The sequence below is a fragment of the Dermochelys coriacea genome, chromosome 2, assembly GCF_009764565.3.
Source record: "Dermochelys coriacea isolate rDerCor1 chromosome 2, rDerCor1.pri.v4, whole genome shotgun sequence".
NCBI lineage: Eukaryota > Metazoa > Chordata > Testudines > Dermochelyidae > Dermochelys > Dermochelys coriacea.
In genome coordinates this window covers 183,255,059-183,281,212 of record NC_050069.1, presented here as the reverse complement: position 1 = coordinate 183,281,212, position 26,154 = coordinate 183,255,059, and the positions used below count along the sequence as shown (strand labels likewise).

The 26,154-nt window shown below is 44.0% G+C and overlaps 1 protein-coding gene across 12 annotated transcripts in view; it reads right to left on the bottom strand.

Moving 5' to 3' along the window:
- The window catches only part of PDE1C (phosphodiesterase 1C), a 541,496-nt gene that overhangs the window by 276,128 nt on the left and 239,214 nt on the right, over positions 1-26,154 (bottom strand). For 3 of the 12 annotated variants that reach the window (XM_043508795.1, XM_043508797.1, XM_043508799.1), the window contains exon 1: positions 391-1,085. The exons of 5 other annotated variants lie outside the window; for them this stretch is intronic. In XM_043508795.1, coding sequence (XP_043364730.1) covers positions 391-491 — 101 coding nt within the window. In that variant the 5' untranslated portion in view covers positions 492-1,085. Of the gene's footprint in view, positions 1-390; positions 1,128-26,154 lie in introns of those variants that run through there. 4 more of the 12 variants (XM_043508793.1, XM_043508798.1, XM_043508792.1 and 1 more) reach the window with 3 other exon arrangements.

Here is a 26,154-nt window from a genome sequence, read left to right as displayed (position 1 = left end):
AAGTGCAAGTCACTGTATTTACAGAGAGCAGGTGTGGAAACTCTTGGATTATTTTAAAGGTACACAAAAGAAATGAACAATAAAGTAAAGGAGTACTTGTGGCACCTTAGAGACTAACAAATTTATGTGAGCATAAGCTTTCGTGAGCTACAGCTCACTTCATCAGATGCATTCAGTGGCATCCGATGAAGTGAGCTGTAACTCACGAAAGCTTATGCTCAAATAAATTTATTAGTCTCTAAGGTGCCACAAGTACTCCTTTTCTTTTTGCAAATACAGACTAACACAGCTGCTACTCTGAAACCGAACAATAAAGTGTTACAATAATTATTTTACAACAATGGAAAGAAATAGAGAGAAGGAAGAGGGATAAGAAAGAGTATTACTTACAATCCTCGCAGACGAAGCCAGATTTTCTCGATTTGTTCCGGCTGTAGATATTTCAGAGAGTTACTTTCAAATTCTTCAATTTCCTTAGTTGGTGACTCCATAGCTGTAGGTTATCACTTTGGTTAAAGCTCAGAGAGTATGGACACCACCCCCGACACATGCACACACTCCACGTTTAACACTGACCAGGAGCAGCAAGCATTTTTACAAACACTTCCCCCCACACACACACACACATATACACCTCTCCCTTCGATTAGAGGAAGTGTGTGTAGAGAGCAAGAACTCCAGGTGTACACTGAGAGTAGCTGTGGCAATATGCCATGGTCCTGAGTCTGATGGAGGGGATTAGAGGCTGATCTCCAGATTGAAAGCCATCACAGATTTTTTATAATAAGCCAAGGATACAATCAGTAATGCCAGCTGAACAATCTTATCAAGGAGGGGTGGAGGAACCCTTGCTGACAATTGAGCTGTCTGATGAAAGACTGGGGAGTATTGGTAGTTATTCAGTTCCCGATTCTCTGCTTCCCTATTCGCTGGACCCTGTGTGTCCTCACTCCACCATGCTGTGAAAGGCAGCCCTCATTCCCTCCAGTGCCGGTCCTCCCTCTCCTTCTCTTTCATTTCATTCTCATCCCTTCCTTTGTTTTCTTCCACTTACCAGCAGCTCTGCTGACAGACAAGAAAACTGACAACTGAGGGAAAAGTCGTCTGTCAGCATAGCCCAGGCAATGTTTCTCGCTTCTCTCTCTCTGTCTCACACACACACACACACACACACACACACACAGGCACCAGAGTGAGAGAACAGTCAGCTGGAGAAAGGTTGGCTGTAATGAAAAGGGAATGAAAATTAAAGGACATAAATTGCACAACTCACTTCTGAGTGCAGCCAGCGGGCTTTCATGGGTGAGCAATAGGGAGAACACGCAGCAGGGCTTCAACTTGGGAAAAATTAATTGAAAAATAAATAAGTAAAGCCAGTGACCAAGCACCAAAACCAGAGGAAAAGGGAAATCCTTTGGTGAAGATATATCAAGTCCAGTGCAAACATTAATAATGAACATACATCTCCCCTCCAGTATTGTAAGCAACAATAAATAATATATCTCCCCTCCTGTATTGTAAGCAACAATAAATAATACTTGTACATAAACAACAATATTTATAATACTTAAGCACTAGAAAAACTTGACCTGTAGGTTCTGAAGAGGATTATTTCTGAGAGATTAAGGCCCCAATTCTGCAATCAGATTGGGTCTGGCCCCAGGTGGGTGTAGAGGGTCCATTGGCACTGCTCAATTGCAGAACTGGCCCATTTCTTTTTGCAGTTTGCCCCCATGTGTTTCTCCTTCACAACAAGGATGAACAAAAATAACCTTATCATAATCCAAATAGTAACTATTCTAACTTTCACCAAGAGAAGCAATATTAGCCAGTTCTGAAGTCTCCACCAATGTATCTATGTTTGCATTTTTCATTCGGTTTATTTGACATGTGCAGCTGAAAACACTGGAGTGGGGTGAAAATTATTTTTAAAACTGCACCATCAGATTCAGCATGTTCTGTCACATATTGCAGCCGCTATCTGGTATCCTTTGAGAAACCAACCCTGCAGTGGATGAAAAAGCAACCTCTGAAAATCTGTTTGCTGATTATGCCTCTCTATTACAGCTGGAGAAATCTATCAGTTTACACTAAGTAATCTGTGGCATGAAACATGATCTATTCACTAATGATCCCAATTCTAAAATCTCTTATTCACATGAGTAGCCCTTCCTTGTCATGCAACTAGTTCCACTGTCTTCCATCAAACCCCATCTGAGCAGAGTAACATTTGGTTTCCTTCCTGGGTCCATATCCTGTTGTCTGATACGAAAGGACAGATTCTTACACTTATATGGAGTCTCATTGGAGTCAGTGGAATTCAGCATAGTTGTAGGGGTCTGTAGGGTGCATGATTCATGGTATGAATTTGATTTCTTTTGCTATTAATTTTGCAAATTGCATGCCCCACATCCATATATTCAAGACTGCTTTTCATATTTAGGAATACTGAAGTAGAACATTCACTAAGGTAAAGGGCATTTTTCACAAGTTTAAATAAATAAATAAATAAAAAGGTTTGAGATGAAACCACAAAATGTTTTGCTTTCTGCCAAAATAGCAAAAATATGATTTTAATGTAATTTTAAATACAATGAGATTCTTCCTCTCCTCCCCAAACACTCAGCTCTGTTCTCTAGAAGTAAATCCAAGTAAATTAATTGCAAGCCTTTGTCTTATTAGAGTTTTAACTACATGAACTCAGCATGATCTAGTGGACAGAGCACAGGATTGGGACTCAGACTTTGGTTCTTTTCCCTGTTCTGCCTCTGACCTAATCTTGGGCAAGTCACTTCTCCGCCCTATACTTCAGTTTCCCCATCTGTAAAATGGGCTTAACGATGCCAGCTTCCTTTGTAAACATTAAGATCTGCTGGTAAACAGTGCTACATATTAAAAAGAACAGGAGTACTTGTGGCACCTTAGAGACTAACAAATTTATTTGAGCATAAGCTTTCATGGGCTACAGCCCACTTCATCAGATGCATAGAATGGAACATATAGTAAGAAGATATTTATACATACAGAGAACATGAAAAGGTAGAAGTACATATTGTTACTACTTTCTTTTACCCATCACCTGTCCAATGTGTGTGCTGTACATTTGAAAATTGGGCCCCTTGTAGATTTAATTTCAAAGTGCAGAGTGCATAATTTAAGGCAACCATTTATACATTTTGGTGCTCAAATAGCAGACACATTCACATTTTGCTATAAGAATCCTATTTGCACAGGTCTCCCAGGTGCTGGCTCCTAAGGCTTTACAGACACAAAGAGAAGTGCAGGCATAGGGACTTAAAATCGCATAGACAAAAGTATCTGGGGGCATGTAGTCTACAGTATGGTTTCCTAAGACACTTGGCAGACCAAAAGTCCCTGTCCCCACAGCTTTCTGTACTTTAAACTTTTTTAAAATTACTTTTCATTTTATTGAAAAAGCTTTAGGATTATATTTGCTCACTTCATCTTTATAGAAGAACCCTTTCTATTAAGTTCCATTTACTACAAAGTATCATCACCGGAACCGTGAAGCATTACCATGGTGCCATCAACCATCCACCCTACAGAGAAGTATTCTTCTTTAAGTAACAGGAGTATCAACTTCAATTTAGGAATAATATATACATCAAAACTTACATTATAAAAGTAATAACATGGTACGATATGGTGTGTGACTAAGGGATCTTATACATCTACCTCAGGTACAAGACATGTCAGAAAAATTTCTAAAGGAATCTACAGAGCATCTACTTTGACATTTAATTATTTCGCATACAAACGGTATCCTAAAACACATTATAGTAGAGATATGAACAACAGCAGAGAAACAGAGAAAGAGGTAGGTCAGGGAGAAAGCAAAAAAATATTGTTCTCAGCTGAGATTTAAAATGATGTGGAGTCAGATACAGCAGAGAGATATAGGAATGTTGCTCCAGATGGCAGGAGCTGCACAGAAGCATGAGGGCCAAGATTTTGAGGAGAGATATACAGAAGGAAGATACTAGACAAATCAAAGGCTGTAGAGTACCATTTAAAGTTGGAGACCCCATAGATTTGCCCCTCCCCTCCGCCAACCCGCCTTGCCTCTCAGATGCTTTCCCACCACCAGCACAATGACTCCCCTGGCCTGTGAGGCTCTACACCCACCCCCTCCAAATTTGAGTGAGTGGTGTTGCAACCTGGCACAAGGTGTCACACCACTGCTCAGGTGGTACCCCCAATCGCTCCACAGCCTGCGAGACAAATAGAGAAAGCACGGAAGAGTAGAAAGAGAGATGAGGCCTACATAGCTGGCTGGGGCATGTCCATGCAGGTTAAGAACTAGGGTAATTTTGAATTGGCTCCTATTGTGAATGGTAAGATTGGGTTGCTTTGAATTTTTGGCTGCCTTGCACCTCAGTGGCTGATAATGGGGCCAATGGAGTATTGTTTCAGTACATTTTTAATCTTTGGGGATCTTTAAGATTATAAACTGTTTAGTGTAGGAACTGTGTCTAACTACATGGCTGTATTGCACCAAACACATTTGGGTTCTATTGCAATAATAATATTAAGAGTACAAAAGCTAGGAGTTGGGGCAGCTGTAGGGTCCAAATGAGACATCCTTTCCAAGGCAAAAATCCCTGAAGTCAAATGAGGTTTTCAGTATGAAGGGAACTGAGGATTAGATTGATATGGAATTGTAAGAACCATGATAAGAAATAGTGAAGGCAGAGATGAGAATTTCAGCAGAGGAAGAATTAAAGCAAAGGTACCTAAAGGTAATGGTACAGAGATGTGATATGCAGATACCAGAGATGGGGGAGGAAAAGTTCAGTGTCACAAGTGATGCCAGCATTACAAGCTGTGGAGGGCAATGGAAGGTCTGAGACAAGAGACAGAGAGGAGCTGGGAATCTGTTTGAGGATGCTGTTCCTGCCAGTGAGAAATACTTCTGCATTTGAGACATGTAGCTGAAGGAAGTTGAGACCAAAGTCACAAGTTTATCTGCTTGACACAGAGGTGGTGAGCAGGGCAACGTCACTGAAGATGCAGCAGCTGGTAAGGTGGCTTCCTGCCCCATTTGATTTAGTGCAGTAGCATGTAACTTGGAATCAGGGAGCAGGCCCCTGGTGTGACTGTAGAGAGCAGCACAACTCAGTTAACAAAGTAAATAAAGCTACTAGGAGGAGAATCTAGCATTATCTGTTTGTATTATCCCTCCTTGGTTAGTGTTTTGTATAGAAGTTCAAGTACAGAAGAATCCTAGGAAAAATAGACCCTACATGATTATAAAACAAAGAATACTTTTTCTGTGCATACCTTAAAAAAAAAAACAATCACCTAAATATAATATGGTAGCTTATCCTTCCCCCCCATAATATGAAAATATAAGTTACTAATCCAGTGCAACACTGAATGGCAGTGAGCAGGGGACTGGAAGTCATAATCCTTAGTTATTCTGGAAAACTTCCAATTCCATTAGGGTTTCAGTGCATTTTATCTATGTAGGTATTTATATCTCACAGCAAGTGATTAGCACGTCACATAATCGGACCCTCTATAACCTTGGTCAAGTCACTTAACCTGTGTGCCTCAGCTTGCACATCTGTATAATGGAAAGAATAAGAGTTAACCATTAAATACAAAGCTTGTGCAAGATAAAACACTTGTCCACAAAAAATATAATTGCATCTTTTTTATAGAGGAGGAAATAATTAAACTCCTGATAGCCACAGAAATGCTCAAGGGGATGGGAGGTGGAACCTTTTCTACTATTAATCTAAAGCAGTTGTTCCCAAATTGCAATCCATAGATAACTGGTGGTCTGTGGAGCAATTGCTGGTGAGCTCAACAGGCTGGCTGGTTAAAGTATGCAGGCTCTTCATGTTTCCAGATGTTATATCAGCAACACCTAAAGATACATTAAATGTTTTTTCCTATAACTACTCCAGCAACTGTTGTAGTTGCCACAGGGATGTTATGCCACCATGAATGGGAGGGACAGCTTCCACATGAAAATTTTTCCCTGCAGCGTGAACATTTATCAATAGTAATCTTGTAATTGTGGTGCATGGAAGAGCACCTTCCATCTGTGAGGCTTCTGTAGGCTCAGCCAGCAGTTGGCTGCTGTAAGGCTGCAGCCTGCAAACCTGGAGGACTCCGATGTAGGCTTCTGGGATATCATGAACGTTGCATAAGCTGCAAATCATGCCAAGATATTGGGTGGCTAGGGGCGCAAGGAAACTCTTCTAAAGAGCTAACAGAAGAAAAGGGTGGTTTATATTGGACTTCTTAGCATGAAAAGGAAAAACAGTGAAATGGAATGTGAAAATATTTATTTATTTACAGAGTTTAAGTTTTCAGGGTGCAAGAATGATTATGAAGCATTAGGAACCTTCAGTTCTAATCTTTCTGCACTTCAGCATTCATTCAGGCCTGAATTGTGTATGTCCAAGCCCCAATCTTATATTAACAACGAGCTGTCCATGATCCACGAGGTCTCACAAGGGAGGCAGAAGGAAGTGGGGTCAAGATGGAACACACCTAAGGAAAACGTAGTGTTGCTGCTAGCAGGCTGGCTTACAGGACAACTGAAACAGTTGCTGGTAAAAAGCACTTTATTTCCCTTCCCACAGCAATATATATACAGCACTTGTTTATTCCTTTTCTGTTGTTTATCACCCAATGTTCTCATCATTCTTATCTTTGGGTTCCATTATCTTGTGGTAGTAAAGACTCTCAGGTGCTGCTTATATCATTAGTCCTTAGTTCAGCCAAAGTTTAGTCCTCAGTCCAGCCAAAATCTTCTGGCCTTGTCCTTTATCTCTTGTTACCCGCAGCCCCGCCTCTTGTACTGTTCCTTTCCATTACTTGGCACATTTCTAAAACATCTGATACTCAGCATTTCCCACATCTCCCCCTTTTTGTTTAAAAGCAGCTTGAATCATCCGTGACATTCCCCAACGCATACATTGAACTATATATGGACCACACAAACAAATTATACCAATACAGATACCAATTAATAAAAGAGTGTGCTGTAATGATGTTATCCATATTGTGTTTTAATTTTGCAAATAATTCATGAACAGAGTGAGAATGATCTGACAAATTAACCCAACACATACCCTCAAAATCTTCACATCCGTGTCCATGTGCTAATAACAAAAATTCACTCGCAGCACTATTATATAAAACTGCATGGCAAATGCTATCTACATCGATTAATAACTCAGTTAATATTTCAAAAATTAGATTAAACTGTTTAATACTCCAACACACTAATTTCTCTAAATTAAAAGCATTTTCCATAATAGCAACACCAGGGATACTTAAGCAATAGAAAATCAATCGCAGCTCGATTATCTAAAATGGCATCTCTTAATTCCTGTTGTTCCATACTTAAAAGAGCAATTGCCTGTGATGTAGCATTAAGCGCTTTAACAGCAAAACAAGCTAATGCATTCAAAGTTTGCACCGTATAATAAGTTGCAAAGCCAGGAATGCCTGCAACGGCATTCAGCAAAGCCAAATATTCTGAGTGACTATATAAGGTAACATCAGCGGAACACGTATTTTGCAGGGCCGTGCTTCGCCGATTTCGCTGCTGATTCTTTCCGGGCAACAAAAAGGTCATTCGGCTAAGACAGCACAAGGTATTATGACTTAGATTAGCAGGAATATAACTAAAGGTTCGTGCGCCGCAGGTAAAAAACCAACCAGACAGCAAAATAATATGTCCATAATTAAAAGAAACATTAACCGCATTAGTACAATTCAAAAGGGGGGCACTTACGGTTTGGCAGCCCATGGGTACTTTTGCGCGTGTGCAATTAACCACTCGCGCACATGTTACATTATGTGCCCCGGCTGGGTACGGGGTATGTAAAGATAGGGCCCCAGGGGGCAAGGAGTAATTGGCGGGGCCCCAATTTGCCATATTCGAATACTGTGAAGACAAATTGGCATAAGCTGCAAGCATGGTATGATTGCCAATTTCCTCAGGATGATGACATATGGGCACAAGACAAGTGCCCAGTAGTTCCCCAGCTGCCACAAAATCAGACAAACAAAAGTGTGTGACATTGGCTATCAATGCTAGACGTTCCCATAGGTTATACGTCATTCGCACGCGTAGGGGTACAAGGAGTCCCCCCTGTAACCCAAGCAATACCACTATAACAATATCGATAACGCACATCCTCATTCTGGAAATAAACAGGATATGGCCACAAGCACAACCTCCTCTGATGCTTCCCCTCCAAGCGCGGGATCTTGTTCTCCAGGCGCCGGGTGCATGGGCGAGCAAGGTTGCTGTAGCCACGGCCGCACCCACTTAGCAGGTATCCACCGAGGACCTTCATCAAGGGAGACACAAGCATAACCCCGTCCCCAGGTTAGCAATTGTGCTGGCCCCTTCCATTGTTGAGAGGCATAATCAAACCATTTCACCTTAGGTTTCTTCTGCTCATATTCTATCCCAATACTTCCTAGATGTCTTTGCATTGGAACATGATTGTTATCAGCACTACTAGGTTGCAACCAATTAAGGACATATACCGCTTTAGCTAATCGCCCAGCTGGTGTCTGAACTACTGCATCCTGTCCAGTTTGTGCCTGCTTATCCAACATTCCTTTCAAAGTACCATGAGATCGTTCAATAATGGCCTGGCCTGTCGAATTGCCTGGCACTCCTGTTTTGTATGTTATCCCCCACATTTGCAAAAAGGTTGCGGTGTGCCTGGCCACATACCCAGCTCCATTATCTGTTTTTATCGATCGGGGCACCCCTAATGCAGCAAAACATGCCTGCCAATGTTTTATCACTTCCTTACTGCCCGTGGACACGTGGGGTGTAGCCCAGATAACTCCAGAGAAGGTGTCTACTGACACATGGATGTATTTCTGCTTTCCGAATTGGTTATAATGGGTGACATCTGACTGCCATAATATTAAAGCCTCTAGACCTCGGGGATTAACCCCGGCGGGAAAGGTGGGTGTCAACCTATTACATTCTGAGCAAGAGGCTACAATACTTCAGGTTTGGGATATAGGTAGAGAGAATTGTCGCGCTAGGGCTTTCGCTGATTGATGGAAAAATCCATGAGACAGGCGAGCTTGCTCAAACCGATTGGGTACTACCACGGATCCCACCAGTGCATCTGCCTGATCGTTGCCCGTGCTTAAGTATCCAGGCAGGCCAGTATGGCTCCTTATATGGCCTACAAAGTATGGATACTTTCTTTCATTGAGTCAATGCCAAAGGCACAAGAGTATCTGTTGCAATGCTGGATTATGAACCTTTCCCAGCATAGCTCTCTCCAACCTGTTTACTAACCCACGGCATACTTAGAATCGCTCATCACGTTGAGCGATTCTTGGTTCCAGTGATCAAATTCCAAAAGTATAGCTAGGAGTTCTAATATCTGTACCGACCCCTCGCTAATAACCTTCTTATGGGCCCAAGTATGTCCATCCCACCAGACTACCCCTGCTTTCCCTGTTCGCCCAGCCGCATCAGTAAATACTGTTATTCCTGTCACTGGATTCTCCTGTCTCATAAGGTGTTTTTCCAACTGCAACGGGGAAGAAAACAGGCGGTGGGGAGGGTAATGACAACTCAATTGTCCCTGATAATTTGCTAGGGCAACAGCAAACACAGTGTTATACATCAACAGATGTGTAATCATCGTTTTTGAAAATGGCAACAAAATCTGATGCGGATCAATTCCTGTCATTACGGTTACTCCTTTCCACGCTTGCACTATTAGCATGGCTATTGCTTCAATTCTGGAAGTTACCGTACGCACATTTTTCACGGTGGAAATATCCATTCCAAACCGACTAGGGGGTCTTTATCCCTTGTATCCCACTGAAATAATAGCGCTTCCAATACTGCATCTAGGCTAAAGACCGCTACCACAAAGGGTAAGTTTTCCCGATATCTCCCGGAATAACCCTCCCCCACCTTCTGTCCTATTCGTTGTAATGCTTGCTTCTGTAGTACCGACAGTTGTCGTTTATCTCCAGGGGCTCTCCCCCCTTCTAATAAGGGAAGAAGAGGAATTATATCCTGATTTGTGATGCCACAAAGGGGGCGAAGCCATTGCAGTTCACCTAGCAGTTTCTGTGCATCATACAGTGTGCGCACATGAGGAGAGATTTTCAACTGCTGGGGGCGTACGGTGCAGTCAGTGATCCGAAGTCCCAAATACAAAAAAGGGGCTTTAGTTTGAACCTTTTCTGGGGCCACAAACAGACCAGCTTCTGCTAACGTGGAGGTGATCTGTGTTATAACCATGGGTTCAAAAGCTACTGGTGCCGCAAATAAAAGATCATCCATGTAATGATATATTTTCCATTGGGGATATTTCACTCGGATTGGGCGTATTGCCCATGCAACGAAGAGCTGACAGACAGTAGGGGAATTTTTCATTCCTTGGGGCAAAACCTTCCACTGATACCGTACGGAAGGTGCTTCACGATTTACCATCGGAATAGCGAAAGCAAAGCGCTCTCTGTCTCTCGGGTGTAATGGAATAGTAAAATAACAATCCTTCAGGTCAATGATTAGTAATGGCCACCCCGATGGGAGCATGGATGGGGCAGGTAAACCGGGCTGTAAAGCACCCATGTCGACCATTATAGCATTAATGGCACTCAGATCTTGGAGCAAATGCCATTTTCCTGATTTCTTTAGGATAGTGAATACAGGTGTATTCCATGGACTAACTGAGGGTTGAGCAACCCAAATCGGCTCATCGGATTTCCATTCCAATGCCAGGGTTGGCCGCTCCTCAGTGGCCGCTACTAGAAAGGGGGGGAGCTGATCACCACCCCCCATTGACTCAAGCAATCCCTCCCCAACAGCCAAATAGTCGTATCGACAAGGTAAGGGCGGACTGACCCCCTTAACGTATTATCGATTACATCAGTAATGTCAATAAAAAATTCACTCAGCATGGGCTCACGCTGTCCGCCAATGCCCTGAAGAGGTGTGGTTACCGGTCGAAGTGGCCATGTCACCGGCCAACCTTGCAGGGGCAACACCGTCACATCTGCCCCAGTATCGATAAGAACCTGATGCTCGAAAGAATCACCATCTGGGCCCTTAAATTGAACTAATCTAGTGGGACGATCTTGTCCCACTGACAAAACAAATGCTGTTGTTAGTGGTGTGGGGTCTACCTGACTGGACGATCCGAAGCCCCCAGTTCCTCTTATCTGGGGTGACTTCACAGGAACATTCGCACGAAAGGGTATTAATTGTGCAATTTTGGTTCCGGCCATTATTGTAATAGGCGGGCATATAGCTCATACCATAATCCCAATGTTCCCTCTATAATCAGCATCAATTAGCCCTGGAAGCACAAAAAGCCCCTGTAAGGAGGCGGATGATCTACCTATTAACAATGCACTTAATCCATGCCCCAACGGTCCAGATGCCACCGATGGAACGAGCGTCACCCTATCATTCTCTAGGGAGACGTCGGCGGCGGTGGCCAAATCAACTCCGGCACTGCCGGAAGTTGCCCCGCGGAGGCTGTCCAAGCAGCCGGCGTATTGTTTGTCCTCACGCCCTGCCGGCTGGCGCTCCACGAGGCGGTCCCGACCCCGAAAAAGGGTCCCATCTTTTTTAAACCGGGAGTGACACTCAGTAGCTTTATGACCGAATTTTTTACATTGATTACATGTCCTGGGAAATGGGGAGGGAAGTGCATTGTTTTGTGGTTGACCTCTTTTCTTGGGGCAATCCCGTTTTAAATGACCCATCTTTCCACACTGATAACACGCCCCCTCCCTTCCTCTACGCCAATTTGACTTGGAGGTATTCAAGGCTACCGCCAAGGTGCGTGCATGAATCTTTGCCTTATCCTCCTCCTCCACCAAAGGAGCACGAGTGCAGGCTTCAATCATGTCGACTAGGGAGGCCGATTTTGGTAAAGTCACCAAAATCTTCTTACACGTGGGGTTAGCATTTTGAAGGGCTAAATCTACCCCCAATGCTGATCTGGCGTCTGGTGTTAAATTAGGGGCCCTATCCAATGCCGTCCTTAGGTGGTCCAAAAAGAGGGCAAAAGATTCGCCCACTCCCTGCTTGACTTTTAAATAGGGAGGTGACGGGGCGCCCAAATCAGGGAGCTCTTTGAATGCCTCCAATGCTAGAAGCTGAGACTGTTGTAATATTTGGGGTACCAATCGCGCCTGTAGCTGAGACTCTTCAAATCGCCCCATCCCAACAACATGTCTATACTTGCTACATGGAGAGGGTCGTCCTGGGGTCTATCTAAATTAAGCACTGCCGCGTGCTCAGCCTTTTTTCTCCATGAATCCTTCCATAATAATCTCTGTGTAGGTGTTAACAACATATCTGCAAATTTCTGGGCGTCAAAGGGACACATCGCTTGCCCCGAGAATATTTGTTCTAATAACGCTTGTACATACAGATTTTTAAAGCCATACGCCACAATAGCTTTCTGAGCCTCCCTCATCAATTTCCAGTCTAACGGCACCCAAGATTTAACCCCCTCCCTTGATACCGATACCGGGAAAGTAGCCGGCATGGCATCCAAAAATTCCCCTTCAATTATAGCATCCTTTATCAATCCATGCCAGCGCTTAATTGGGTCAGGAGATCCCGCTCCTCCCCCACCATCCCTCCAAATCACCCCCGTCCCCCGTTCTTCTTGCCCTCGTCCAACTGAAGAACACGTAGGTGGCGGAGGTTTCACTTTTGGTCGAACTGGTTGCGTAGCGGGGGCATAAATTTTGCAATATTCTTCCTCTGCTGTCGGTCGCAACTCTCCCTCGGGAGTGAGGTGCTCCGTACAACCATAATACCCACACAACCTACAAATATGGGGCAAACGTGAGGGGTCAGGTATGCCGTGCTCTTGAAGCTGTTGTAGCAGATGCGATCGTGACGATCCTTGCGGTCTGTTTTCCTTTCTATCCAGCTCATCCATCATCTGTTGAGCTGCAATACCTTCCTTATATAACCACCGAATTATCTGGTCCTGCGTCAAGTTATCAAACTCTCCAGTTTTAGGCAAGTCAATAATCCGAACGTGTCGGGGAGGGGCTGGTGGCATAACCGCAGGCGGCAATCCTGACCCCTCTTGTAACGGGTTCTCTGGATTGCCCGATGACAATTCCCCCGACACCGGCTGATCCACGGCCATCGGTTCGCCCCGATCTGAGTCGTCATCCTTCAAGGGCAACGGTACCTCACTGGGGTCCAACGGCGCCAAAGGAATCATAGGCGTTGTTTTACCAAAAAAGTCTTTCACTCCTACCGTGAAGGCCCCTTTCGCTGATGATTCTAATGCCTCGCGTAATGCAATACGCGCCCCTGCCTGAGCCGCTGCGGTGGTAACGGCTCGATGAACAGTCCGCCAGATAGGGCTCAAGGCAGCAGCTTCTTTATTTCCGACCCCCACAAAGTCCCACAGGTCTTCCCCCACTGTTTTCCACACCGAGGAGTCAAACACATTCTTTGCATTAACCAGGAAACCCCGTCGCTTTCCCCACCGAAGCAATTTTTGCAGAGCTTCTGGGGAAAATTTTTCTCCCTGGTTATTAAGCAGATTGCTTAAGACCTTAAACACGGCCTGCTCATCTGCTGATGCTGCCGCTCCCATTATGAGAGATATTCCCCGCCGCTCACCTTTCAGTGGGAGCTCCCCCGCCTCTTGGGCGTCCCGGTTCCTCACCCGAACGGAGGACACCGGCAGCGGCGGTCCCTGCTATTTCTTCCTCCGTCCGTGGTACCAAATTCACAGAATTCTATCATGTCGGGGTCACCATTTGTTGCTGCTAGCAGGCTGGCTTACAGGACAACTGAAACAGTTGCTGGTAAAAAGCACTTTATTTCCCTTCCCACAGCAATATATATACAGCACTTGTTTATTCCTTTTCTGTTGTTTATCACCCAATGTTCTCATCATTCTTATCTTTGGGTTCCATTATCTTGTGGTAGTAAAGACTCTCAGGTGCTGCTTATATCATTAGTCCTTAGTTCAGCCAAAGTTTAGTCCTCAGTCCAGCCAAAATCTTCTGGCCTTGTCCTTTATCTCTTGTTACCCGCAGCCCCGCCTCTTGTACTGTTCCTTTCCATTACTTGGCACACATTTCTAAAACATCTGATACTCAGCATTTCCCACAACGTAGGTGTTGCAGGTAGCAGTAGTGTTAATAATTCCACAGGTGGCTCTCTTTTCTCTAAGACAGTACTGGTCAACATACGTATATGCTGTTGGAGGCACTGTTTTTCAGAGGAGACATAAAACTGAGGTTTAACCTCATGAGGTTATTCAAATCTCATGGCAATTTTCCTCAAGAGTAGAGGTGTCAATGCTGGGGTCATGGGCAAAATCTATCTAAACTCTTCCTGCACTTTACCTTAGATATAATAATCTTCTTCACTTCTGTTTTAAAGAGTTCCTATGCACTATTAAATTGCTGTTGTGTCAAATGGGAAGCTGCGTTTCAGTGGTGGGTCATATAACTACTATATAAAATATCTGTCCATTTATAAATCACTTGGGGAAACTTCAGAGCGCACTTAACTGAAAGATATTATTACAACTATTTGCGCTTAAGTTTGGTGTTTCTTCTTGTTTGCTTTATCCTGTCAAATTGCACTATATAAATAGCATATGCTTAGCTTTGTAGGAAATTCCAAGACAATGATTATGGCTGTAAACATTATGAACCTTTTCTAAAAAAATCCAACATTAACATACCATCTAACCTGCTTTATCTTCATACTGATCTACAGTGTGCAGGAGTAATGTCCAACTGAATGATGCTTATGGGCTGAGTAAATGGAAAGCTTTCTTTAGCTCGCTGAGGCAAGATGGTGCATGAGACATAAGAGGGTCCAATTTCCATGCTAGGGTCCATGGCAGCATGTAAGTTGCAAAAACACAGGAAGTTCAGCCACAAGATGGAGAATTACACCAACGGGTTAAGTTCATATGGAGTGTCTGACCACCATTTGGCAAATGCAGCAAAAATCAACCTACTGGTGTTTCTTATTCACCTTCAGAAAGGATTAGTGCTCAGACAATTAAAACCTCATGTGAGCTCTGAAGTACATTACATGCCAAATTTTCAACAAGGCTTTGGAGGGTGCATATTATGGGTCCTAGCAGTTGTGTGTGCACCGCCAGGTACGTCTATGGTTGCTGCAGTGCTGCACAGGCTCCAACCAATTACTCTGTACCTGTGCACACACATGCAGTCACTCAGGAGAGCATGACGTGCAGCATTAGGACTCAGAGCAATTCAGTACATTTGCTTCTGCCTCCAAACAAGGTTCCTGACATGTGAACAGAATTACTTGCACCCGATTCAGCCTCCATCACGGGAAGAAAAAAGAAAAAAAAAGAAAAAAACCTTCACAGAAATTGTAAACATTGTTGAAAGTAAAAAATTGAAATAATAGTTCAGATCTCTCAGGTACAGTTTAAGCAAGAAGATCATGGATAGCATATGTCTGATGAACCATCTCTCATGAAATGAGGCCTGATTAAAGTTATCAGTTACAGCAGTGTGAATGGAAGCTGACGTCAGTGGATTTACACAGGTATAATGCAGGCCTATGGTCTCAAATCTCTATTGTAATTCCAAATTCTAAGGGTTTATTAAAACTAGATGAATTTATCAAAACCATTCCTGCATCTAATGCAAAAATTATCCTGTTAACTATCCTGCACTGACATCAGAACCCATGGGATTATAACCCCTGTGAAAGCTGAGCTTTAAGAAAAGATCAATTTCCATTCTGTCATGTAAGGAGACAGCAAAATACTCAAGCTAAAGTACCACCATCTCTTTCATAGCCCATGAGACTTTATAAAGATGTGAAGCAAAACAAAAATATGTAACTGGTAGAGCTAGTTGAAAACATATTTTCCCACTGCAGAAAATGTCAGCTTTTCAGCAAAAAAAAAAAAAAAAAATCAAAAGCCAAAAATTTTTGACTAAAAAAATGTTGTCCAAAAACTGTTGGTTTAAAACTGAAAATGTTGATTCAGAAATGCCACTTTGGTGCCTCCTGGGAATTGTAGTTTGAGTGCCTCAGGCCTTCATTCTCTTCTATGAGCTTTATCTGTGGCTAGACATCTCCCATGATGAACCATGGTTTCCTCTCTATTTGAGGCACTGTGATGCATCATGAGAGTTCCTAGTGCAGTCCCATCATGGGAAATGACAACCAGCTGGGGAACCTATCATATAGGAATGGGAGCATGAGCAACGTGAACTACCATATTTTGGAATCAAAATTTTCAGTTGTCAGGTGTTCTGGTGATTTTGTTTGTTTGTTTGTTTGTTTGTTTTTTAATGAAAAGTCTAAATCTTCAGCAGAGGCAGATGCTTGTGAAAAATTGTGTTTAATCAAAAACTCAATTTTTGGTCAAAAATCAGTTTTGAAGACCATTTTCAACCAGCCCTAGCAATAGGTTGTCCGTCAAATACCACTGAGTAGTAGTTTCATCAAGGCTGGTCTGCTTTGATGTCTCACCTGCTCAACACCATTGAAACCAGATTTAGAAAAAATCTCTGTTCTGATCCTTCTTCATCCCCCTAACTACTGTGATACTCATCAAAAACTAAAAATTTCCAGGAAGATGACACTTATATTGTTATTATAAGCTCACATCACTGCATCAACTCCATGAGGATCTTCATAAATGAAAATTCAGATTCATTCACAGCAATGGCACTTTGATGCATTACAAAAATGCTGTCAATCTGTCTGTCTCTGTCAATCTGAAGAGCACTTTGAAAAACCTATTTAGGGAGGCTTAAAAATTATTTTACTATTAATGGAAGTAGAAGGAAGGACGGAGGGATAATAGAGAGCTGATGGCTAGGGAAAAGGGAGCTTTACAAAATCCTCAGACAATGAAAAATGAGGGGAGCTGGATGGTTGAAATCAGTGCTATGAAGTATCATTACAGTAAGTAGGTGAAATTAAAGGGGTAAACAAATGGAATTAATTAAATAAACGTACTTGTCATTAGACAGGAGAGTTAAATAAAAAACTCCCTGAGTTTTAGCTTATTTTTTCCCCTAAGCAAACACTCTATAAAGTTCCAGTCAATCTATTTTCTGAGGCTCTGAAATATTTGGATAGCTTTCTTGCAATATTTCCAGCTGGAAGCAGAAGAGCTAGAAATCCTCTGTTTCATGAAACAGACTGTTCTCACAGACTTTTCAGACAAAAGAGTTGGACAAATATCTGAACTTACCCAAAATGAAGTCCAGCTCAGACTGTTCAAGGGTGGGGGTGGGGATGTCCTTGCCTGTTTGCATGTTACCAGTACATCCAAATCACTCATTACTGCCTCCTACACCAGAAATGTACTCTGCTTGATCCTATGTTTGTTTGTTATACAAATAACAAACAATAATAATTAAAATTGTGTATTAAAATACACCAGTACTTGATATCAGCAGTGGGTAGGTGATATCTACTTATTCCACTAGTGTTAAAAATTAAATTCATAGATATCATGACTTACATATTTATACACATATATTGATTTATAGATGCATAGATTCCATGGCCAGAAGGGACCATTGTTATCATCTATTCTGACCTCTTATATAACACAGGCCAGAGAACTTTCCCAAAATAATTCCTAGAGCAAATGTTTTAGAAAAGCATCCAATCTTGATTTAACAGTTACCATTGTTGGAGAATTCACCACAAACCTTGGTAAATTGTTCCAGTGGTTAATTACCCTCACTATTAAAAATTTACACCTTATTTCCAGAGCCTGAATTTAGCTAGCTTCAACTTCCAGCCACTGGATTGGGTTATACCTTTCTCTGCTACATTGAAGAGCCCATTATCAAATATTTGTTTCCCTTATAGGTACTTACAGATTGAAATCAAGTTACCACTTAACCTTCTCTTTGTTAAACTAAATAGATTGACCCCTTGAGTATATCACTATGAGGCATGTTTTTTGACCCTTTCATCATTCGCTGAGCGGCAGCGAACCAGCGGAGCAGCGGGGACAGCAGAGCAGCTCACAGCAGGAGTTTGCCTGGGACTGGTAAGTATCCGAGTGTGTGTGTTTGCTTGCTGAGGAAGTATCCGAGCGTGTGTTTGCTGGGAGGGCAGGGAGAGAGCCTGAGTGAGTGTCTGATTGGCTGCTAGCCTGCAGGGGGCGGGCATTAGGGTGTCTGTGTGTTTGCGTCAGGGAAGCCTGGCTGTTTAAAAATAGCCAGAGCCTCGCGAACCAGCTGAGCGGCAGCGGAGCAGCGGGGACAGCAGAGCAGCTCACAGCAGGAGTTTGCCTGGGAGTTCGCCTGGAGTGAGCCCAGTGAGGCTTACATCTTGCCAACATCTCTGAGGAAGCTCATAGTAGGTAGGTGATATGGAAGGGGGGGGTTCAGCTGTTGTGACCTGCACTGGATGTGCCATGTTTGTCTTTCTTCCACAGGACAGAAGCGACTTTGTCTGTACAAAGTGCAAGCTGGTCTCCATATTGGAAGAGAAGATTGAAGGTCTGGAGCAACAGGTAACGACCCTGCGTTGTATACGAGAGACTGAGGATTTTCTGGACCAAACTCAGGATAGCCTTCTAGGGGCACAAAGCTCTAAAGATATAGAGCAGGTTGCACAGAGGAGCCAAGAGGCCAGTGAAGAAGCTTGGCAACATGTGACCTCCAGAAGAGGTAAGCGGAATGTCCGGGTTCCAGTAACACAGACACAGGTAACTAACCGCTTTCATGTTCTCTCCACAGGTACCAATGCGCAGAGTGGACCAGATGATATGTCTGGGGGGAGAAAGCAGAAGGAGACTCCGCTGGTTGGGAGGCATGAGATGCGATGTCCTGAGGTTGGGGGTTCCACGACCACCACTCCCAAGAGGAGAAGGCGGGTGGTGGTGGTCGGGGACTCTCTCCTCCGGGGGACTGAGTCATCTATCTGCCGCCCTGACCGGGAAAACCGAGAAGTCTGCTGCTTGCCAGGGGCTAAGATTCATGATGTGACGGAGAGACTGCCGAGACTCATCAAGCCCTCGGATCGCTACCCCTTCCTGCTTCTCCACGTGGGCACCAATGATACTGCCAAGAATGACCTTGAGCGGATCACTGCGGACTACGTGGCTCTGGGAAGAAGGATAAAGGAGTTGGAGGCGCAAGTGGTGTTCTCGTCCATCCTCCCCGTGGAAGGAAAAGGCCTGGGTAGGGACCGTCGAATCGTGGAGGTCAACGAATGGCTACGCAGGTGGTGTCGGAGAGAAGGCTTTGGATTCTTTGACCATGGGATGGTGTTCCATGAAGGAGGAGTGCTGGGCAGAGACGGGCTCCATCTTACGAAGAGAGGGAAGAACATCTTTGCCAGCAGGCTGGCTAACCTAGTGAGGAGGGCTTTAAACTAGGTTCACCGGGGGAAGGAGACCAAAGCCCTGAGGTAAGTGGGAAAGCGGGATACCGGGAGGAAGCACAGGCAGGAATGTCTGTGAGGGGAGGGCTCCTGCCTCATACTGGGAATGAGGGGCGATCAACAAGTTATCTCAAGTGCTTATATACAAATGCACAAAGCCTTGGAAACAAGCAGGGAGAACTGGAGGTCCTGGTGATGTCAAGGAATTATGACGTGATTGGAATAACAGAGACTTGGTGGGATAACTCACATGACTGGAGTACAGTCATGGATGGTTATAAACTGTTCAGGAAGGACAGGCAGGGCAGAAAAGGTGGGGGAGTAGCACTGTATGTAAGGGAGCAGTATGACTGCTCAGAGCTCCGGTACGAAACTGTGGAAAAACCTGAGTGTCTCTGGATTAAGTTTAGAAGTGTGTGCAACAAGAGTGATGTCATGGTGGGAGTCTGCTATAGACCACCGGACCAGGGGGATGAGGTGGATGAGGCTTTCTTCCGGCAACTCACGGAAGCTACTAGATCGCATGCCCTGATTCTCATGGGTGACTTTAATTTTCCTGATATCTGCTGGGAGAGCAATACAGCGGTGCATAGACAATCCAGGAAGTTTTTGGAAAGCGTAGGGGACAATTTCCTGGTGCAAGTGCTAGGGGAGCCAACTAGGGGGAGCACTTTTCTTGACCTGCTGCTCACAAACCGGGTAGAATTAGTGGGGGAAGCAAAAGTGGATGGGAATCTGGGAGGCAGTGACCATGAGTTGGTTGAGTTCAGGATCCTGACGCAGGGAAGAAAGGTAAGCAGCAGGATACGGACCCTGGACTTCAGGAAAGCAGACTTTGACTCCCTCAGGGAACAGATGGCCAGGATCCCCTGGGGGACTAACATGAAAGGGAAGGGAGTCCAGGAGAGCTGGCTGTATTTCAAGGAATCCCTGTTGAGGTTACAGGGACAAACCATCCCGATGAGTCGAAAGAATAGTAAATATGGCAGGCGACCAGCTTGGCTTAATGGTGAAATCCTAGCGGATCTTAAACATAAAAAAGAAGCTTACAAGAAGTGGAAGGTTGGACATATGACCAGGGAAGAGTATAAAAATATTGCTCGGGCATGTAGGAAAGATATCAGGAGGGCCAAATCGCACCTGGAGCTGCAGCTAGCAAGAGATGTCAAGAGTAACAAGAAGGGTTTCTTCAGGTATGTTGGCAACAAGAAGAAAGCCAAGGAAAGTGTGGGCCCCTTACTGAATGAGGGAGGCAAGCTAGTGACAGAGGATGTGGAAAAAGCTAATGTACTCAATGCTTTTTTTGCCTCTGTTTTCACTAACAAGGTCAGCTCCCAGACTGCTGTGCTGGGCATCACAAAATGGGGAAGAGATGGCCAGCCCTCTGTAGAGATAGAGGTGGTTAGGGACTATTTAGAAAAGCTGGACGTGCACAAGTCCATGGGGCCGGACGAATTGCATCCGAGAGTGCTGAGGGAATTGGCGGCTGTGATTGCAGAGCCCTTGGCCATTATCTTTGAAAACTCGTGGCGAACGGGGGAAGTCCCGGATGACTGGAAAAAGGCTAATGTAGTGCCCATCTTTAAAAAAGGGAAGAAGGAGGATCCTGGGAACTACAGGCCGGTCAGCCTCACCTCAGTCCCTGGAAAAATCATGGAGCAGGTCCTCAAAGAATCAATCCTGAAGCACTTAGAGGAGAGGAAAGTGATCAGGAACAGTCAGCATGGATTCACCAAGGGAAGGTCATGCCTGACTAATCTAATCGCCTTTTATGATGAGATTACTGGTTCTGTGGATGAAGGGAAAGCAGTGGATGTATTGTTTCTTGACTTTAGCAAAGCTTTTGACACGGTCTCCCACAGCATTCTTGTCAGCAAGTTAAGGAAGTATGGGCTGGATGAATGCACTATAAGGTGGGTAGAAAGCTGGCTAGATTGTCGGGCTCAACGGGTAGTGATCAATGGCTCCATGTCTAGTTGGCAGCCGGTGTCAAGTGGAGTGCTCCAGGGGTCGGTCCTGGGGCCTGTTTTGTTCAATATCTTCATAAATGATCTGGAGGATGGTGTGGATTGCACTCTCAGCAAATTTGCGGATGATACTAAACTGGGAGGAGTGGTAGATACGCTGGAGGGGAGGGATAGGATACAGAAGGACCTAGACAAATTGGAAGATTGGGCCAAAAGAAATCTAATGAGGTTCAATAAGGATAAGTGCAGGGTCCTGCACTTAGGATGGAAGAATCCAATGCACCGCTACAGACTAGGGACCGAATGGCTCGGCAGCAGTTCTGCGGAAAAGGACCTAGGGGTGACAGTGGACGAGAAGCTGGATATGAGTCAGCAGTGTGCCCTTGTTGCCAAGAAGGCCAATGGCATTTTGGGATGTATAAGTAGGGGCATAGCGAGCAGATCGAGGGACGTGATCGTTCCCCTCTATTCGACACTGGTGAGGCCTCATCTGGAGTACTGTGTCCAGTTTTGGGCCCCACACTACAAGAAGGATGTGGATAAATTGGAAAGAGTACAGCGAAGGGCAACAAAAATGATTAGGGGTCTAGAGCACATGACTTATGAGGAGAGGCTGAGGGAGCTGGGATTGTTTAGTCTGCAGAAGAGAAGAATGAGGGGGGATTTGATAGCTGCTTTCAACTACCTGAAAGGGGGTTTCAAAGAGGATGGCTCTAGACTGTTCTCAATGGTAGCAGATGACAGAACGAGGAGTAATGGTCTCAAGTTGCAATGGGGGAGGTTTAGATTGGATATTAGGAAAAACTTTTTCACTAAGAGGGTGGTGAAACACTGGAATGTGTTACCTAGGGAGGTGGTAGAATCTCCTTCCTTAGAGGTTTTTAAGGTCAGGCTTGACAAAGCCCTGGCTAGGATGATTTAACTGGGACTTGGTCCTGCTTTGAGCAGGGGGTTGGACTAGATGACCTTCTGGGGTCCCTTCCAACCCTGATATTCTATGATTCTATGATTCTATGATTGTGTCTCTTTTCTGGCCCCTCTCCAGTTTATCAACATCCTTCTTGAATTGCAGACACCAGAATGGGACACAGTATTCCAGCAGTGGTCACACCAGTGCCAAATACAGAGGTAAAATAACCTCTTTACTCGTACTCAAGAGTCCCCAGTTTATGTATCCCAGGATCACATTAGCTCTTTTGGCCACAGCACTACACTAAGAGCTCATGCTCAGCTGATTATCCACCATAACCCCCAAATCTTTTTCTGAGTCCCTGCTTCTCAGGATTGAGTCCCCCATCCTGAAAGTATGGCCTATGTTCTTTGCTCCTAGAGGTATACATTTACACTCAGCCACATTAAAAAGCATATTGTTTGCTTGCACCCAGTTTTACCAAGCAATCCTGATCATTCTGAATCAGTGACCTGACCTCTTCATTATTTACCATGCCCCCAATTTGTGTGTCCACTTCAAACTTTTTTTAGTGATGATTTTATGTTTTCTTCCAGGTCATTAAAAAAAATGTTAAATAGTATAGAGACGAGAACCAGTCCTTGCAAGACCCTACAAGAAACACACCTTTTTGATGATGATTCCACATTTACAATTACATTTTGAGAGCTCTCAGTTGGCCGGCAGTAATCCATTTTAATACATACCATTTGTCAGTCATCAGTATATGCTAGAAAAAGAGAGAGTATGAAAATCATTTCTAAACCAGACCTCAATCTTTACTTTGCCTCATTCCCTGTACTGCAGACAGCATTCCACATAGGCCTATCTCATTCCCAGCTCACCTTACAATATGTATCGAGTAAGGCTGTGGAAAAACCAAATTATGAGATACTTCTTCTTGTATTACCCGAGAAATTTCATGTGGTCCATGGAATTCAAGATTGCACACACTTGCAAAGTCAAAATTATGGTTGAATATCTCATACTGCCGTTTCGTGACCACAGCGATTAACTGTGCAACTTTAACTTTCTCCCAGTATAGCTTTTTATTGTTTTTTCCTCATTATAATAAAGTAGCTCTATTTTATACAGGAAGAAACCCAGAAGCTAACCATGAAGCTGTGGAAGGCCCAAAATGAAGCAGAAAAAGGAAGTTCTTCGTCTCTAACTGGGGCTTCCTTGAGATGTGTGGTCTCCATCTATAATTCACACACGGGTACATGTGAGCACGAGGAGCCAATGTCCAGAAATTTTTAGTAAGCAGTGTCCGTTGGACCACATATGCAGTTATTCTCCTCATGTTCCAAACGGAGAGTATAAAAGGCAGTGGAGACTGACGCCTCTCCAGTTCTTTATCTTACTATGAATCTGGGATATCTTACAGGCAGCTGGGGATAGACAGTGGGTAATGGAATACAGATAGGGACCACGTAACACAAAGAACCTCCAGTTAAAGGCAAGTAACCTCCATTTCTTCTTCAAATAATGGTCCCTATGTATACTCCACATGTGGGAGATTAGTAAACAGCAGTCGCATCGTAGATTGGTGCGAGGATGCAGATGTCATGGTTGTCTGTAAAACTGCTGTCCTCACGGCTATGCAAAGCATAGTGTCTTGCAAAGGTGTGTAAGGTGCTCCAGGTGATCATTCTACATATTTCTAGTAAAGGTAATCTCACAAATATGCCATAGAGGTGACTTGCGCTCTGGTGGAATGGATTCTCACCTCCTCAAGTGGAAGAGGGGGCAGGAGAGAAATATGAGCTAATTGGTAGCAAAGGATGATGCAGATTCAGAAACATTTAGAGTCTCTGGGTGGATAGAACTTGATCTCTCAATCTCTCTGTTATGGTAGTAAAAAGTCTAGGTATTTTTCTAATTACTTTTGTTCACTGCACATAAAAGGCCATGGCCTATCAGATCTCTATAGAATGGAGCCTTCTCTCCTCATCGGAGGCATGCAGTTTTGGAAAACATACTGGTAAGTGGATGGTTTGATTAATATGAAACTCCAAAATTACTTTAGGGATCAATTTTGGGTAGAGGAGAAGACAGACCTTCTCTTTATGAAAGGTAGCATATGGAGGGTCTGCTCCAAGCTCGCCCACCCTCCTGGCTGATATAATGGTGACTATTTTGTTATAGCCGTGTTGGTCCCAGGATATTAGAGAGACACAAGATGGGGGAAGTAATCTTTTTTACTGGACCAACTTCTGTTGGTGAGAGAGTCAAGCTTTCAAGATTCTCGGGACCTAAAGAAGAGCTCCGTGTAAGCTCAAAAGCTTGTTTCTCACCAAAAGAAGTCAGTCCGATAAAAGATATTACCTCACCCCTCTTGTCTCTGTAATGGCAACTAGGAAAGCAACTTTCACCAAGAGACAGGACACAGTACAGGTGGCTAATGGTTCAAAGGGAGGCTTGATAAGAACCGAAAGAATTAGGTTGAGTTACATTGCGGTTCTGGCTTCACCACAAATCTAATAAGTCCTTTTAGGAATTAAGTAATCACAGGATGAGTGAAGGTAGGAGAATTTGCTGCCAGATGGACCCATAGGAAATTGATAGAGACACCAGATGTCTTAAGGGTAAGTAGGCAATCTAGGATAACAGGGACAACAGAGGACTCTGGAGATAACAGGTATTGTGGTGATCAACAGGAGAAACACTTCCATTTGGTTGAAAAACTTTTCCTGCTAGAATCCTTCCTGCTCTGATTGAGGATGGATTGACTCACGATTGAACATGAGCACTCTCCTTCTGATGTCCATCCAAACACCAGGCCTTGAGTTGGGATGCTTAATCATGCCATTATGTGGCATCAGCAGATCTGGAAATGGTAGGATGTCAAGAGATGGAAGATTTAAACCTTCAGGGGCTCTGAGAACCAGAACCAACTGGACCAGTTGTGCATGATGATGACTCAAGCCTTGTCATGGCAGATCTTTTGCAGGACTTGTGGTATCAGAGGGATATGATAGGGAAGGCATATCTGAGGCAGTCTGCCCAGGATAACAAAAGGATGTCACCCTTCAAGCCTCAGCCCAGAGCCATTCTGGAGCAGTAAAGGGGAAGTTTTCCTGTTCCCTTGTGTGGCAAAGGGATCCCAGCATGGTATTCCACATTGGTTGAAGATCTCATTGAGAACAGAATCATGAATCTCCCATTCATGGTCTGTTGCAAAATGTCTCCTGAGACAGGCTGCTAGGGGGTTTTATGTGCCTCGAAGGTATATGGCTGAGAGTGTTATGTGATATCATATACACCAGTTACAGAGGTCAATTCTCTTTACACATAGAGAGAGAGATCTGTTTTACCCCTGCTTGTTTGTATAGAAGACAGTCATCATACCGTCCAACATTACTTGGATATGGTGGGGTCAGATGAGTGGGAGGAATGCATTGCAGGCATGAGGGACCACCCTTAATTCCAGTAAGTGAGTGTGCATTCTGGCCTCCCAAGGGGTCCAGGTGCCTTCTGCAGTGTGATTGTTCACATGAGCTCCCCATAAGGGGGTGCCTGTGACTATAGTTGCCTCGGGTGTAAGTCTGAAGAAAGGAATTCCCACCCTAACTTTCTACAGAGTTGTCCACTAGGTGAGAGGGGCCAAAACCTGGGTTGCAATTGTTACTTTGGTATCAGTGTTATCTTTTTTCTGGTGAGTACATGTTCTGAAGCCAGGTTTATAGACAGTGGAGATGAAACTTGGTAAATGGTGTAATACGGGCACATGAGGCGATGTGGTCAAGGAGGATAAGGTAAATCCTTACTGTGGTCTGAGAGTGACTATGTTTCATTAGATCATACATGATGCGGAATCTCTCAGTGGAAAGATAGTCTGTTGC